The 15,145-nt window shown below is 43.1% G+C and overlaps 5 protein-coding genes across 5 annotated transcripts; 2 read left to right on the forward strand and 3 right to left on the reverse strand.

The window, feature by feature from the left end:
• Nucleotides 1-1,036: 1,036 nt before the first annotated feature.
• Nucleotides 1,037-2,770, forward strand: BDB00DRAFT_787599 (glycoside hydrolase superfamily; the record flags this gene model as incomplete). Its single annotated transcript, XM_053120717.1, has 3 exons — nt 1,037-1,043; nt 1,120-2,208; nt 2,283-2,770. 3 exons carry the CDS (start codon nt 1,037-1,039, stop codon nt 2,768-2,770), a joined length of 1,584 nt encoding a protein of 527 aa, XP_052980197.1.
• BDB00DRAFT_905710 (uncharacterized protein) lies at nt 2,586-4,238 on the reverse strand (the record flags this gene model as incomplete). Its single annotated transcript, XM_053128589.1, has 4 exons — nt 2,586-3,530; nt 3,600-3,721; nt 3,789-3,929; nt 3,977-4,238. The coding sequence occupies 4 exons, from the start codon at nt 4,236-4,238 to the stop codon at nt 2,913-2,915; spliced, it is 1,143 nt and encodes a 380-aa protein (XP_052980198.1). The 3' UTR covers nt 2,586-2,912.
• On the forward strand, nt 4,228-6,772 carry BDB00DRAFT_821278 (DHHC palmitoyltransferase-domain-containing protein). The gene is made up of 11 exons (XM_053123379.1): nt 4,228-4,250; nt 4,338-5,036; nt 5,123-5,195; nt 5,276-5,350; nt 5,436-5,578; nt 5,675-5,747; nt 5,833-5,861; nt 5,970-6,044; nt 6,130-6,200; nt 6,331-6,373; nt 6,465-6,772. Exons 2-11 carry the CDS (start codon nt 4,653-4,655, stop codon nt 6,582-6,584), a joined length of 1,086 nt encoding a protein of 361 aa, XP_052980199.1. The 5' UTR covers nt 4,228-4,250; nt 4,338-4,652; the 3' UTR covers nt 6,585-6,772.
• Nucleotides 6,773-8,498, reverse strand: BDB00DRAFT_928652 (uncharacterized protein). Its single transcript, XM_053128932.1, has 2 exons — nt 8,414-8,498; nt 6,773-8,230 (listed from the first exon to the last, which is right to left on the reverse strand). The coding sequence occupies exon 2, from the start codon at nt 8,221-8,223 to the stop codon at nt 6,943-6,945; it is 1,281 nt and encodes a 426-aa protein (XP_052980200.1). The 5' UTR covers nt 8,224-8,230; nt 8,414-8,498; the 3' UTR covers nt 6,773-6,942.
• Nucleotides 8,499-8,909: 411 nt separating this feature from the next.
• On the reverse strand, nt 8,910-10,639 carry BDB00DRAFT_821289 (uncharacterized protein). Its single transcript, XM_053123380.1, has 3 exons — nt 10,334-10,639; nt 10,205-10,257; nt 8,910-10,057 (listed from the first exon to the last, which is right to left on the reverse strand). Exons 2-3 carry the CDS (start codon nt 10,244-10,246, stop codon nt 9,353-9,355), a joined length of 747 nt encoding a protein of 248 aa, XP_052980201.1. The 5' UTR covers nt 10,247-10,257; nt 10,334-10,639; the 3' UTR covers nt 8,910-9,352.
• Nucleotides 10,640-15,145: the final 4,506 nt, after the last annotated feature.

Genomic DNA, 15,145 nt, shown 5'->3' on the forward strand with positions numbered 1-15,145 from the left:
GATAGGATCCATGCATAAACGCAAGTTTTTACAGTATTATCCTTTATTGTTGCAGGAGTACTTCGTTGGCAATCAGTGTATTTCTACATACATTATATTAGCGTGCAGAAAGAAAAACGCTTGTAATATTCAGCATCACTATTTTATGCACATGTATTACTGTAGAGATCTCTTGAAAGCAGACTCAAGAGTTTCGGTGTCTACAGTATCTATTCCTTCAGAGATTAAGATATTCGCCTGTCAAATGATTCACTTGTTCATTCAAGGACCTGCGCGTCTTATAAGATTTAAATGATCTCATCGAAAGCCTTACGCTGAAACCCCATTCCACGAGTTCTAGCATATGGTAGAGCACTTGCTCTTGCACCGCAGGTACTACACGCACACCTCGCATAATCTAACATGGCTAATGGCGATAATAGCAATATTAATATTATATGTATATTTGAAATTTACAGGCAATACATACATTATCGCATGACGGGGCGCTAGGCCCTGAAGACGTCGGTCAAGGCGGGTGACCTCCATCGCGGAGGTTGTTGGTTCGAATCCGGCTGCTTGGTTTCCCATCTCTATGGATTTGATGAAAGCTCTATTACTCGCGGTTATCCCTATGACAAGTTCTGCATAGTTCTTTCTCCCTAGTGACAGGGTATCCATAGTTATATCATCGGTGTGCCATAATCCCTTGTTTTCACTACATTATGATATTTGTAACGTTATTGGCAGTTATATATATTTGTACACTTTAATAAAAATGAATTCCGACCAGGAACTTCCCTAAAAAAAATTATCGCATGACGGAGACAGCGATCATAACCGAGGTCGGATCTACCATGCGAGGACATATTACATTAAAAAAACCCGGTGAGTTTCTCATCATTAAGTTTAGTGTGTGCGTATCAAAAAACAAACTTCCGTGTTGTATGTCTAACGGAAAAAATATGCCTGTGTAAGTTTCAGCGTTAGAAACATTTGAATATTTCTGTATATTCTCGATCTTTTTTCTCTTGTACATCAAACAAACTTCCGCACTATGTATGGTATGGTGACAAATTTTCTGAATGCTTATTTGTAGTGCTCCTGTAGATCACTAAAGCAGACAATCATTTTTAGTAGAAAATAATGACGAAGCAGTAGTAGCAGAGTCAACCGCCAGCAGCATAGGTTACGAAGAGAAAAAAGCTGCTACAAGAAAAGATTTTGAAAATCACGGTGAGGTAGCCTCTAGTGGACGCTCTATTCGATGGATAGAACGGAACAAGATATGTATCATCCTCGCTCTGGCCATTGTCACAGCTGCAGTATTGATACCCACTTTGCTATTGGTTGCCTTTCGATCGCCACCTCCACCTCCTCCCACAACCAAACATCAAGAAGAACACCACCCAGGATTTCCGCCTACGCTAGATAACAAGTTCAATAACTCGGTGCAAGCAAACCCGTATACACCGCCATTATCACAACCGTTTCCATACGGAACAACGCCAATTCGAGGCATCAACCTAGGAGGCTGGCTGGTGATCGAACCATTTATTACCCCAAGCCTCTTTGATCAATTCCCACCATCTGCGAATGTGGTCGATGAATACACGCTGTGTCAGAAACTTGGACCCAAGGAAGCACGACGGCAGATTCAAAATCACTACGAAACATTTATCACCGAAGAAGATTTTGAAAAAATTGCTCGGATGGGTTTCAACCATGTACGTATTCCAATGGGTCACTGGTCTATTGAGGCCATCGAAGGTGAGCCCTATGTATCACACCTTTCTTGGCAATATCTCTTGCGAGCCGTTCAGTGGGCACGTAAATACGGCTTACGAGTAATGGTCGAGCTGCACACGGCACCGGGATCGCAAAATGGATGGAATCATTCGGGCAGATACGGTCAAATAGGTTGGCTAAATGGGACGCAAGGTGAAGCCAATGCTATCCGAACACTCAAGGTTGTCGAGAAAATGGTTGAATTTTTCAGCAAGCCGGAATGGCACGATGTAGCACCTATTTTTGGCGTTCTCAACGAGCCAGCAATCTACCATATTGAAACAAACCGAGCCAAGGACTGGTATCGAAATAGTCATGATGCGATTAGGAACATTACTGGCGAAGATGGAGGTCCCTACTTGACGTATCATGACGGATTTCTTGGTCTCGACTCATGGAACGGATTCTTTGACCAGAAACACTACAAGCGTGTTTTCCTCGGTATGATTTTTTTCCCGCCAATTGTCGTAGTGTTTACGCAAACTAATTGATCAACGTGATAAACATTATTACAGAAACGCACATGTACATCATGTTTGACGAAAAGTTGGTTTCGATGCCTCGTGAAAAAAAGGCTTTATTCCCGTGTCACAATTGGCGTAAAATATTAAAGAACTCAACGCGCAACGCTGCACCGACCATGGTAGGCGAATTCTCGGTCGCTACCAACGATTGCGGAAAATATCTTAATGGTATCGGTCTTGGCACGCGGTATGAAAATACGTTTCCTGGCGAAAGCGAGATGAAACAGTTATCATGTCCAACGTGTACATGCGAGAAAGTCGAGGACTGGAAAAACTGGGACCAAGGCTACCGAACGTTCCTCAACTCCTTCATGGAATATCAGATGGATTCCTTCGAAACAAGCAGTGTGGGCTGGTTCTTCTGGACATACAAGACCGAAAATCACACCAATCCTCACTGGGACTATTTACTTGGATGGGAGAAGGGTTGGGCTCCGCAAGATGTCAACAACAAAACACACAAATGTGCAAATAGTTAAAATATTTTTTTTTCTTCAAATGTACATAACTTCCAACTAGCAATAGCATTGACACTACTACTAATACAACTAATACTACTGCTATCTACGCTACACAATTAAATAAAACCATATCCAAGGTAGTGTGACCTTCTTTTTGTGTCTACCAAGAAGCCTGATCTTGATGTGCTGTTGGCAATGCTGGCGCTGATGATGACTCTGACTGTTGTTGTTGCCCTTGTTGGTCAAGAGATGAAGTGTCGTTACCGAGAATTCTAGTAAGCTCTTCCCAGTCTTCCTTTTTGTCGAAGTCGGCAGTGATGTCTTGCATCTTTGTGATGTATTCTTCCGAATCAGGGAACTTGACAGCCAGTTTGTTGAGGAAATTGGTCCAATGGTTTTGAATCTGGTCTATTGGGGTGCCGTTATCCAGCTCTGTTTGCAATGTTTTGACCACCGAGGGAAAAGCGTCGAATGCGCGTTCTACATTTGGAACCTCCCATCCGCTCAAGGGTTGCTGTTCTAGACTTTGTGGAGCAACATCTTCATGTGGCAAAATATATGAGCCATCGTTCTGTTGGGACGTTGTGTTGTCGCTATTAGGGGGTTGTGGGGTTGTTGCTGATGCTGCTGGAGCGGCAGAAGAGCCGCTCTGTTGGAGCATTTGAGATTGCTCCGGTGTTGGCTGCTGCTGTGTAGTGTCGGTGTTGCTGCCCTGAGAGTAATCACCAGGAATGATCCTGAGACAACCGTATTCTGATCGGCCGGTGGGACAATCCTCCTATAAATTAATAAAAAATCTTTTAGTATCATTTTTCCTAATTAGGTATATTTTCTTTTGAGCGCTTACGGTGTTCTGACAGCAACGGATACAAAAACGATTCTCGGAAGGCTCAATCATGCTCACGAAATACGGATAGCCTGCACAAGTGGCTCCGGTCGGTTTATGACTGGCATGACTATCGTATTGACCTTTAAATGAAGATGTTGGATTAGGTTGGTAAACATTGTTACAATATTATAGGCGGTTCAGCCTTACCTCCACCATCGCTTTCTTGAAGGTTATACTTTGTTCGGTCGAAGAAGCCCGTGACTTGCTCATAAGCTTCAGATCGTTCGTAATGTGCGGTGGTAATGAAGTCTGTATGAAATAGATAATGAGCTTCAAAGGCACGACCACCTTTTTGTTGTCACATATAGTAAATGTTTGATTGTTTACTCTACTACCTTGGGGAAATTGACTTGCGCCAGGTACATCATTCGAAATGGAACAGAAGGGAGCACCATCATTCTCATGAGACGCCACTTCAAGTCCTGGTTGGGGAGGCAAAAAGAGGCAGAAATCATCGCCGCTGTGGATTACGACTTCTTTATTGGATGTTGTTGTGCTGGTCGAGTTTTGAACGTCGCGGGTTGATAGTAGCGGTAAAGCCGTCGAGAGAATAGCATTTCCGGCGACAAAACCAAGTGCAAGGAACGGAAGTTTCATCGTAGAGCCGTGCTAATGATAGTTGTATTAAACTTTGTGGGAAAAGGAGAGGAGAGAAAAGTGGAGAACGTAGAAAAGAAGAGGTTGACGGTTGCCTACCAGGTCTGCTAGGGCGATCTTTTAAAATATAATTCTATTAAGTCTAACTCGTCGGACTTGGCAGGGGGTTTTTGCTAAAAATAATCCTTTCCCGTTCAAATTGTGCTAAGGCTTTAGCAGCTTGTTACTGGTGTGCTCGCTGTACGTGCAAAACTGATTATAGTCTCACATGTTACATAACCCGCATCGACAGATACAATGAAAACGTTAGTCCGTGTCTTATAAATATATTACGCAACCAGTACTTCTTGCGAGACATCTAAAGGGAAATTGATTCTTTGTGTATCGCCGGCGAGAGAAGCCAAGACATGGCGCATGATTTTTCGCTCTGTGACAGAGGCCGGACACTTAAACTTTTGTCTTCTTCCGTCAACACATCACATTTTCCTCCAATCACACATGGCACAATTGGTCGATCAGGCCATTGACAAGGCCGGCCCAGTATTTATAGCGGTTGCCGTGCTCCTTATTGACATGTGCGCTTTAGCATATTATTTCGTGGTTTTTCCGTACTCACACCAATGGTCCGAAGCATCATTTTTTGGCAAGCTATGCATTATCCTAATTTTCGTCTTCACTGTCTACATGGTCTACTGCATTCATTTCCACTACTATATGGCGATCAAAACACACCCGGGTACAATGGCCGAAATATGCTCAAAAGATTTAGACCGGCCGTCAGGATCCACGATGCCAGAGGTAAAACGACGCACTATAAGGACCCAGCCATTCTTGTTGTTCTACTTTCGGCTTAAATGGAAGGCATACATATATTAACTATATAGAACGAGGTCCAAGTACACGAAGTTCTTCTTGATATGGAAGAATATTCTGACTGTCCAAAAACCTGCAAAAAATGTTCGTGTTTTGCAAAATTCGTTTATATAATTTTGTTACAGATCCGCATTTTGGATAGCTAGCTGACATAATTAGCCTAGGCCATTTACCGAAACCTGAGCGAGCACATCATTGTAGTGTATGCAACCAATGCATTATGCGTTTCGACCATCACTGTAAGCCTCTATAGAAAGATGGAAGGAGGAGGCATGGAAAGGAGATGTGCATTGGGTTGGGACTTAACAGGGAAACTTTTCGTAGGCCCTTGGATCCATAATTGCGTAGGACACTATAATCATCGGTATTTTGTGTTGTTCATGACCTATTTGGTGGTTTCGGCAGCATATTTTGTTGCGTTTGGCTGGCGTCCTTTTGTTGTGTCTTTAGATCTGATCACCAGCGATGTAAGCTCAGGAAAAGAAATACACCGAGAAATCTGTCAGATTGATACGACAGCTTAAATTTTTCATCATAACCTTTTATGTGTCTACGTTCTTTAGTGGCCATATTACTTTCCACGACCTTTGATGGCATTCTCGATGATTCTGGCGATATGCATGGGCATTGCAATAGGTAAAGTGATATTAAATTACAACTCTATATGGACTATATTACGGGACATTCTAATACTGATCGACATACAATTACGGGGGAAAAGGCGCGCTTTGTGTGTGGCACTATTATCTGGTAAGTGTACCTTTTGAAACTTTATGCTTACAATGATCCCTCTTATCAACCCTGAAGATCATCATGCCGATATTTACCATGGCAACCGCTTGTTTTGGATGCTCCTAGATTTTCACAGCCCAAACAACAGTCGAATTTTATAACAACTATTACGATAAGAAACAGTGCAAACGGCAAGGAGAGGTAACTCTAGAACGGCCTGTAACATTAACGGAGGTTTGATGGAGATCGGATGGATGGCTAAACGGGTTTTTTCGGCTGTGCTCAGGTTTTTATCAATATGTACGATTTTGGGTTCAAAGAGAACGCTCGCCGATTTTTCAACGTGTGCGAGCAATTGTAAGCATTTGGGTTTTAGGAGATGCCTTAAAGAGAAAATACAAACACCCCCATTGTGCATCTAATCATTCGACGCATAACTTCTTTACAAACCTTGGATAACTAACTGTTTGTATGTACATCCGTTTAGCCCTTGGTACACCATTCTGTACCCGATACCCATTCCGCCAAGAGTAGGTTTATCAACAATGTGAAAAGATCTAAAATTGTATCATACACTACTAAACTTGCACCTTTGATTCCTTCCATATCTGTCTATATTAGGGCAACGGTCGAGTATTTGAAAAGTGCGAAGAATTCTACTTGTTGCCAAAGTCACGGCAACGAGAGCAAATCGAAATGCAGCACGAAGTACAAGATCTGGAGGACATTAAGGATATATAAAGCACACTTGCATGTAACTTGCTCATTACATAACACTGCTCCTGCTGCTGCTGCTTAATCTGTTATCTTATCCCTTGCAAAATATCATTTTTTACAACAATTCATCCCTACTTATTACTGTATAAAGTTATCAATCATCACCAATAAAGTTATGAAACATTATCAATCATTTAGATATGAAGTAGTGTTATTACATGGCGCTGTGGAGGCAAACATTTTACTTGTTGATATCAAGTAAATGATGTTGCGTTACGCTCTGAAAAAAGAAAAAACCAGCTTAGATAGTGGCTACATACTATTGAAAAGATATTAAAAGGGGGAGGGAGGAGAGTGAAGGAGGAGTATTTGAAATACCCTATTATTGCTTCTTATCAACCGACTTCACATTACTGGACGATGCAGGGGAGATCAAGACTGCTCGGGACAATCGGTGCATAGAAGAAAACAGGCGCTTAGTCATAGAGGGTTTACGTCCTTGTTGTTGCTGCGGCTTTAAAGATGATGATGGTGCGGTATCATTTATGTCATCATGAGCAGCAACAGTGGTGGTATCCGAAAATGGAGATGATGGTGGCGATAGGAGCGGAGATGTGCGTTTTTTGGTTTGATGGACGCTGCTGCAGTTCGAAGTAACTGCACTTTCGCCACTGCTGCTGTGATTGCTGATGAAAGAAGGCCGGCTACTACTTGCAGTACTGGAGCTGTTGCATCGACTGGTCATTTCGATACTTGTGTATTGAATATCTGGTCGCTTCATAGTTGTTGTTGCTGCTGCTGCTGATCTTGGGGCTACAAATTCGCCGATATTAGCACGCTCTTGCTTGTTGTGGAGCATGGCGAGAGGTATTTCCTCTTCATCTTCCAACGATGGACTACTGATGTCCCTTCGCTCTTCAGCAATAGATTCCATTTTGAAGGGTGTAACCCTCCGTGCAGGGCCTGCGCTAACACGCGCCGGCGGCTCTTCTGAACGTCGCCGTGGGTTGGCAGATATAGGCCGGTCGCAATTAAAGGAGGAAGAAATGGATTTACCCGTCATTGTGGATGCGCTCCGTGTCAAAGCGGTAATATTGGGCTGACAGTGGTAGCGATGCTTGTTGTAATAAGAGCCAGGGTGCTGCTGCTGTGATGCGATCCTAGAAGATGGAGACAAGCGACAATGTGATATGGATGATGTAGTTCTTGGTAAATTGTCCGCTGAAGATCGATGGTGCAAACCAGGTGAAACGTACTCGGCAGAGGGCATTCGATGCTGCGACGGTAGTATATCCAAAGAAGCAGTTTTTCTTGGCACTTCGTTCATAGATCGCCGTCGAAAGTGATCCAAGTTGCTAGTTGGTTTAAGTGGTGACGGCGGAACATTACGATGATGATGAGGTGATGATGGCTGGGGTTGTGAAACTAAGGGGATCTGATAGTAGTATTGGTATACCGGTTGTTGCTGATAGTGTTGTTGTGGAATCATCGGTGTTTGTTGTTGGACAGCAACGCTGTTACCATGGCAGTAGTTTTGCTGCGGGATCACCACTGATCCCATTGACACCGGTCTTTGTTGTTGTTGCTGTTGCTTTTTTCGATAAGTAGGTTGTTGTCGTGGTATAGGTGGAGGTGAGTGAGGAATGACATGAGCATGTCCCATAGGGACTCTACGAGAGTAAATGGATTGATTATGGACTACCCAATATGGTTGCTGTTGGTAGCTCATTATTTTACAAGAAAGAAGACAAAAAAAGCTAAGAGATGAAGAGCAAGGGTGCTTCTTTTGGTATTTAAACGAAGCTATCTGCTAGTAATTTAAAGGGGGCTGGTTTCTTACTGATATCACCTACAACAAAGTTGCGAATTTCAAGAATACAGTAATGATGTATACACGGTGGGCTTAAAGTAGGGGAAAATGTTGGAGGAGAGATATTGTGCATCAAAAAAAGGTTTAGAAGGAGGCTATACTGCGTTTGATCGCTGCTGGATAGATGCGGATGCCCCAATTTTTCCGTTCTAATTCTGTGAAGCGAATGTTTCTACAATGCTTCGCGATGGTATCACTTTTTAAAAAAAACATTAAGCGAAACACAAACAAAAGAAAAATCCAGTTGTGTCACTATGCAACTAATGTAGGACTACAGTGTATACATTGCTTTTGCAGATATGCAGGCTCCTAGTACGTCTAAGCATGTATGTACATACATCTAACTTTTTTTATATTTTCCTCAGAATTCATGAAGCGCCGCTGCTGTCTGGAAATACATAAAAAAGCATGCTTCCAAAGAAATACTTGATGAAACTGTATTCGCCCGAAATATATACAGCGAACTGCATATTGGGTGGCAAGGGATTATATTACAATTAGCCCTAAGTCTGCACATGCTGCTATACTCCCTTTCTGATTACTACCAGAGTTTTTTTTTTATCTAACTGCCTTTAATGTAAGCGGGACACTGCTTTGTGAAATGAAATGACTACCGCCCAGCCCGACATCATTTCATTCTATCCAGTTTAGCAGATGCCTGATTTTAATCAATAAATGATGGATTGAAGAGGTACAAAGAGTCGAACAGATAGAAGCATGAGGTAATTGATACTAGATGAGTTAGACTTGACGAATAGAGGAAAAAACAAGTGTGAGTTGATGATGGAGAAAGTTATCCTTCGATGACAGGTTTTTAGGAGAAGCTTATGACGGAAAAAAGAAAAGGAGGTGCGGCAAACAAGGACAGAGAGCACGTATGAGAACAAGAGCGAGAAAAAGCGCGAGGAAAGAGATAGAGGTACTATACTCCTTCTCCCAGCTGCTCGCGCACAAGTTCATGGAGTTCCTTTTCTTCGATGACTGGTCCAGCTCCAGAACATATGGACCTCTTCTTAATAGCAGCACACATCATCGCCATATTCAGTTCCTCAAATCGTGGATGCATGCTTAAGCGATCCCAGACTTCTGCTGTAGGGATCACTTTTGCGTCCGTCAGAGTTATAGGATCCGGAATATGCTCGAACCGTTCGTTCGCAGACTCTGCAAATTCCTCGTGTTCTCGCATTTCTTCATCGCGACTCCTATGCTGCTGCTGCTGCTGCTGCTGTTGTTGTTGTTGTTGCTGTTGTTGTTGTTGTTGAGAGCATGATTGCTGGTCATGCGAAGCTGCTGGCGATAGCATATCGCATGTTGATGATGTTGAGGAGTATCGATCCGATGCGGGTGGTGAGAGCTCGCCTAAGGGTGGCACTTCGATACCTGCTTCTCGCAGCTTGTTCATCGAAACTTCAAACGCCATAGCTGCTCCTTTGAGTGTGTACATTTCTGATTCCATTCGTTTGAGTGCTTCGCGCAATTCATCGTTTTCTTTTTGAAGTCGCTGTGTGCTCTCAGCGTGTGAATTCTGCATCCCTTGAATTTTATCCTCGAGTTCTTTAACATAGCGTTCCTTGCGTTCGCGGAAAGCTCTTTGCGCTGCTCGATTTTGCTCTTTACGTCGTTGCCGCTAATAAAATTTCGTCGACGTATTACTACATTATGCATTCTCGGGTATGTGTAATTTTATTTCCTTCACCAAACCATCTTGTTATGTTTTCACTCTTTCTTCAGTCATTTTCACTTTTTCAGTCGATGTCAAGTATCGAAGTGTTACCTGCAATACGTCGGATTTATCGGCAGGCGGGAATCGTCCCATAGTCGAATCTTCTGCCGAATTATATATAAGAAAAAAGATAATGAGTGAACAGTAAGATTGACTATTAAAACTTCAATGAAAGCGTACCTTCGCTGTTTGTCACACTCTCTTCAGAACCGTCTTTTTCTATTGGCAAAAATTGATAAAGGGCAAATTAGTTAAATGGAAAGAATGCCCTCGAATGTTCAGCGAGATCCCGTACGATTTGCTTTCGAGGTTTGAGTGTTGTATAGATCGCCTAGTTCATCCCATTTTCGTCTTTCTGCTTCATTTGTTGATGAATGTACCGGGCGTGCTGTGAAATCCATAGGTGCAGACATTTTTAAACTGCTTGTATCCTTGGAAAAATGAAGAAAGTTGTCAAAAGCCTAAAGCTGCAAGTTGGCTCGATCGCCCCAGTGGGTTTGAATAGACTTTCGAAATTCTTTTTGCCGATCTTTTGAAACCTAAAGTGCATCCAACACTTGGATGCTTACGAACTTTTAATGAGTTTTGCTCCTCCTGCAGTCACCTTCTTCAAGACAGCATGGGCTCTGATAGATGGCCTTGTTTTAGTGTTGCTTTTGCGGCTCATGTAAGAAATTAGTATAAAGCACTTAGTAACACGATGAGAGGAGTAGCTTTCTAAAAGTAGCGATGCTTACTAATCACTGGGATAACCTAATGACATACTGTTGTCAAAATCTACACTAGAACGCTGCCAATTAAATGAGTGATATCGATACAAGACATTATAGTACCGTAAAGAGCTGGCTGATTTGCAAACAATCTCTTAGAGCTCGATGTTAGCCCTATTTACATTTAGCAGATTTACTATTGGAGGCACTACGATATCCCTGAAATCATTTAATTCAGAACATTCAGGCTGAGTGCCTGGAAGATCACACTGTCTCCTCTGATTACTTAATCAACGAATATTCACCCATCTTCTTGCAACTGTTTTGAAAGAGCAAGTACTGAGGCCCGCACAAACACATATATAACTACACTGTGCATTATTACACTGCCTGAAACATCATCAGCATAAGATTTTCGCTTAAATATCAAACAAAAGCATACACAGCAATTACCACTACAACCAGCTAAGCACTGTAGTAGCATAGAGACAATCCAACCGACTTGTGTAAAGCACGTATACATTATACTCGGATGAATCAGCTTATGTAAGGCTATGACCCGATATGGACTGACGCGACATGATGCATAGACGTGTGTCATTTGTGATCTCTTAAATCTCTTATACGATCATTTACTAAGAAAAGGGCGGCTGATGATGCACCCAGAATGGTTGTCTTGTCACCACAAGTTATATTGGCGTATTCAAATCCAAAAAAAGGAAAGGTATCTGGGGCATGATAGCAGATAGTGTTATGCAAGTTGTTTAATATCTTATCACCAGGGTGACTGAGCGTGTATTGGATTGGGCTGGAGTAAATATGTGCTGAACGCCGCAGCCAGCGTCTTCATGGGATCCAGTGAAACATTATTGTTGTATCAACTGTGGTGGCGTGCGTAGCGAAAATAAAAAACGCTCTCTAATACGAGTATATGCCCACGACAATCAGCGATTGCCGATCCTCCAAGCCCGCAATGATGGATGTGGGCAGCTTAAAATAAATTGTCAAATGCAGATTATAGAGAGCATGGCTGATTTCAGCATAGTATGCGCGTCATCCTAGAGCTACTATTATCCATACAGGCCGCTTCTTCAGGTTGATACTGTTGTTTGGTTTGCTCGTTTTACCAGCCACCTCCCTCAGCAGTAGCGATACAAAGTCAATCAGACGTGGTGTAGCTTAATCGGCGTATGTGTGGGTGATACAAAAAAAAAAGCAGGATGGTCGGCTCGTACGAGAGTCAAGCATGCATAATCTTAGCCTTGCTTCTGAGCACATGAGTTCGTCTTACGTGGACTCGTTCTTTTCTCTTATGTTTCTATGTGGGTTTATTATTCAGTGAAAGTTGTGCCAACGATGTTTTCGGTTAATAAAGTGGTTGAAAGGGGCGTGGCAAGCGAAACATACCATTAAACCGGTTCTCTCAGCTTAGAACAACTTGCCTTAAGCGCCGTTGTTGCTGGTGTGCATACCTTCCCAACAATTTTTTCCTTTCTATTATTTTCGCGAACAGAACTGCGCGAACACAGAAACTAAGAAAGTGCGTTGTGATCGTGTTACTGTCGGCTACGATACACCAGAAGATCTGTCATTGTTCCCCGCATTGTTAGCACGGACCTGTAGATGCGCGGTGGAGGTATTTTTACCTATTTAGTTGAGAAATAAAGGGAAGCGGGATGCATATCATAGGGTGGTATTAGGATACCAAAAATCCTTGCCGAGTGTTGTTAACGTGACATCGACAGGTTGTCGCTCCTGGCGGTGCTGCTGCTCTCCTTTCTACTTCTTCTGCTCATCAACATCCTGATTGTTGCGATTGTGCCCCTCGGCCGTCACTGCCACTTATTTGAATAGGCCGTTGTGGCATATTTTGACTTACTTGGTAGCGATTTCCATGGTATCTGAATTGGTACCCTGGAAAAACTTTCCGAAGCACCGTTCATGCATGAAAACATCAGAAATCGTTAGCGTTACACACACTTTTGGAAATGTTCCCACTCGACTCTTGCCCCTTATGCATATGGTACACCGATAAGAGGCAAGCTTAGGTGAGCAGAAAAGAACGAAACTCATCGTGCTCGCCAAGTAGCGAGATGGGACGAGTATGTGCATGGAGCCTGAAGCGTCTACAAGGTGCAGGTGTTATCAGTGTGAAGCATGGCCCTTGAGAGATTGCCCTCCATTGTTCGCGATCTTTGTGGAACATCAGATGGTCAAACAGGTCAAACTGTGACGCCTACAAAAGAACAGGACTTCTTCCTCACTGTCGAAAGATCTTTTCCACCTTTTCCACTTTACTGAACGATACGAGGGTTGTCTTCTGCTACTTGGGTCCGAGTGTGTGTACGTGCAAAATCAGTATTCGTTATTGTTTTCGGCGTACATTTGCGACTTTCATTAGGATCTTTGTGACGCAGTGCACGAATCGCTATTGCAGCGAGCCCTATCCGTGAGCGCACTATCATACAAGCCGTAAAGTTCTCTTTGCCGCAGTGCACTCACAAAGTAAGTATACACGTAATTTCGCCCTTGACAAACCTTTTTCACCCATCTTGTTGCCGCCATTTTTGCTGCGTGCTGCGGTCGGCAGGTGGAAGAGTTGCTGCCGCTTGGTGCTATGATTTGAAGTGCTCGTGCCTCCTCGTACTTATGCTTGCAAGGCTGCCTTCACCGGCTTTGGAGGTGCAGGTTTGCGTTGCATCGATATTGCTGGCGAGCCTTCTTCTTATAACGTCCACAAAGTTTCCAGTCCTTTAGCCGGTTGGTTCTAGCGGTATATGGCTCTATTAGTTCTTCGGGAGCATCGAATACTTACATCCTGCTTTGGTCTCTTTTGGCGTGACCGGTCATTGACCCGTCTCATATATAGCAATATGATGTGTTGTGCCCGTTCCTAATTATTCTTGTGGGGACGTTCTTGTAATTGCGCTATCAACTCTCGTTGACGGGCGCGGAGACGCTGCATTTGGCGCTCCCAACGCAGGCGCTGATGCTCTTGATCATCGATGATTGTCTCGGTCAAATCAATGATATTTGATTGTTGTTGTGTTTGTACGCGAGATCGACGATTCAAAATAAGTGGTTCGTCTTCTTCTTCACTGCCCGTTTGCGGCGGAGCGGTAGTGGTAACAGTAGCTGTAGTAGCATTAGCAGTAGTAGTAGCGTTGGTAGTGGTAGTACGTGTAATAGTCGGTGTTGTAGTAGTAGCAATGGCGGCAGCACCTCGTGAACGATGATGACCGGCAAGATGCTCGTCCAGCGCCATATCTTTGAAAACATTTTCATGGAGCCGGTATGCGGTATTAGCAAAATAGTATTGAAAGGATAGTAGTAGATGCATATTAATAAAAGATGTTAATAATATCGGTGCTGTAATTGATAGGCAGAATAGAGATAATTTATTGTTAGCCTACCGGTCGTATGCGAACAAAGGGGATTGTGCTTTGCCGTTGAATAAAGAATGTGTTGGGGGCAATCTGCCCAAAACCAGAACGGAAGACAAGATGCTTGCAAATCATGTACCGACTTGATAGATAACTGCTGCAGCCACAGATCCAATTATTGACCGATGGCTGGTAGATAGTCTCGGTTGCTAAATTTTCTGTTCGGCCATACAGCTTTTTCCATGCACGGGTAAACATCTGATGCCAACGGGTCGCAGAGCGAGAACGAACAGTATCACGGTTGAACTTGTGACGAAGATTAGGGAAATGTCGCGCAACAATCACGTATACGAGCAAGTCTAGTCGTGCTCGGTTGAATTGGTGCAAATGATTACGTTTCAAAACCTTCCAATGCGCTTCAATCAGCATTGTTGTTTTTCCTGCTGGGATACGGTCTGGAATACTGCTGCGCGCCCATTTTCTCCAAGTAGACGGCTGATACCAATTGCGGTATAGATATATCCAGGCATCTATGTAATTCTTTGTGACGCAAAACATGTAGACTTCTAAGGTAGCAAGCTGATGGATTTGTTCGGCTGTGCGTTGTACAGTACCTATACAGAAAAATCGCTACGATTAACTTACACATGATTTATGAAGTCATATTATATATAGAGTAACTCGGTCAAAGATGTGAGACAAACGCGAAGACGTTACCATCTGGGATCAAAGGATGTTGGTGATAATGTTTTGTCATGAGCGAAACAATATGCTGACGATCCTCTTTTCGACAAATGATCCCAGTACGACCGCCGATAGATGGTGTAAAATGCATATCGACGAAGGGAAAATCTTCTCGTGCCTGATGGACATTGTATGCAGGTAGGGTTCTGCTTTTG

This window comes from Zychaea mexicana (assembly GCF_025766255.1).
Source record: "Zychaea mexicana strain RSA 1403 chromosome Unknown BDB00scaffold_32, whole genome shotgun sequence".
NCBI lineage: Eukaryota > Fungi > Mucoromycota > Mucoromycetes > Mucorales > Lichtheimiaceae > Zychaea > Zychaea mexicana.

Excerpts from the sequence above, each read along its gene's own strand:
- BDB00DRAFT_821278 (XM_053123379.1), top strand. The coding sequence starts at position 4,653 with ATGATTTTTCGCTCTGTGACAGAGGCCGGACACTTAAACTTTTGTCTT. Across the intron at positions 5,037-5,122 it reads CAGGATCCACGATGCCAGAG|AACGAGGTCCAAGTACACGA; the intron begins GTAAAACGACGC and ends TTAACTATATAG. Across the intron at positions 5,579-5,674 it reads TAGATCTGATCACCAGCGAT|TGGCCATATTACTTTCCACG; the intron begins GTAAGCTCAGGA and ends TACGTTCTTTAG.
- BDB00DRAFT_928652 (XM_053128932.1), bottom strand. The coding sequence starts at position 8,223 with ATGGGACATGCTCATGTCATTCCTCACTCACCTCCACCTATACCACGA.
- BDB00DRAFT_821289 (XM_053123380.1), bottom strand. The coding sequence starts at position 10,246 with ATGGGACGATTCCCGCCTGCCGATAAATCCGACGTATTGCAG. Across the intron at positions 10,058-10,204 it reads ATAAATCCGACGTATTGCAG|CGGCAACGACGTAAAGAGCA; the intron begins GTAACACTTCGA and ends AAATTTTATTAG.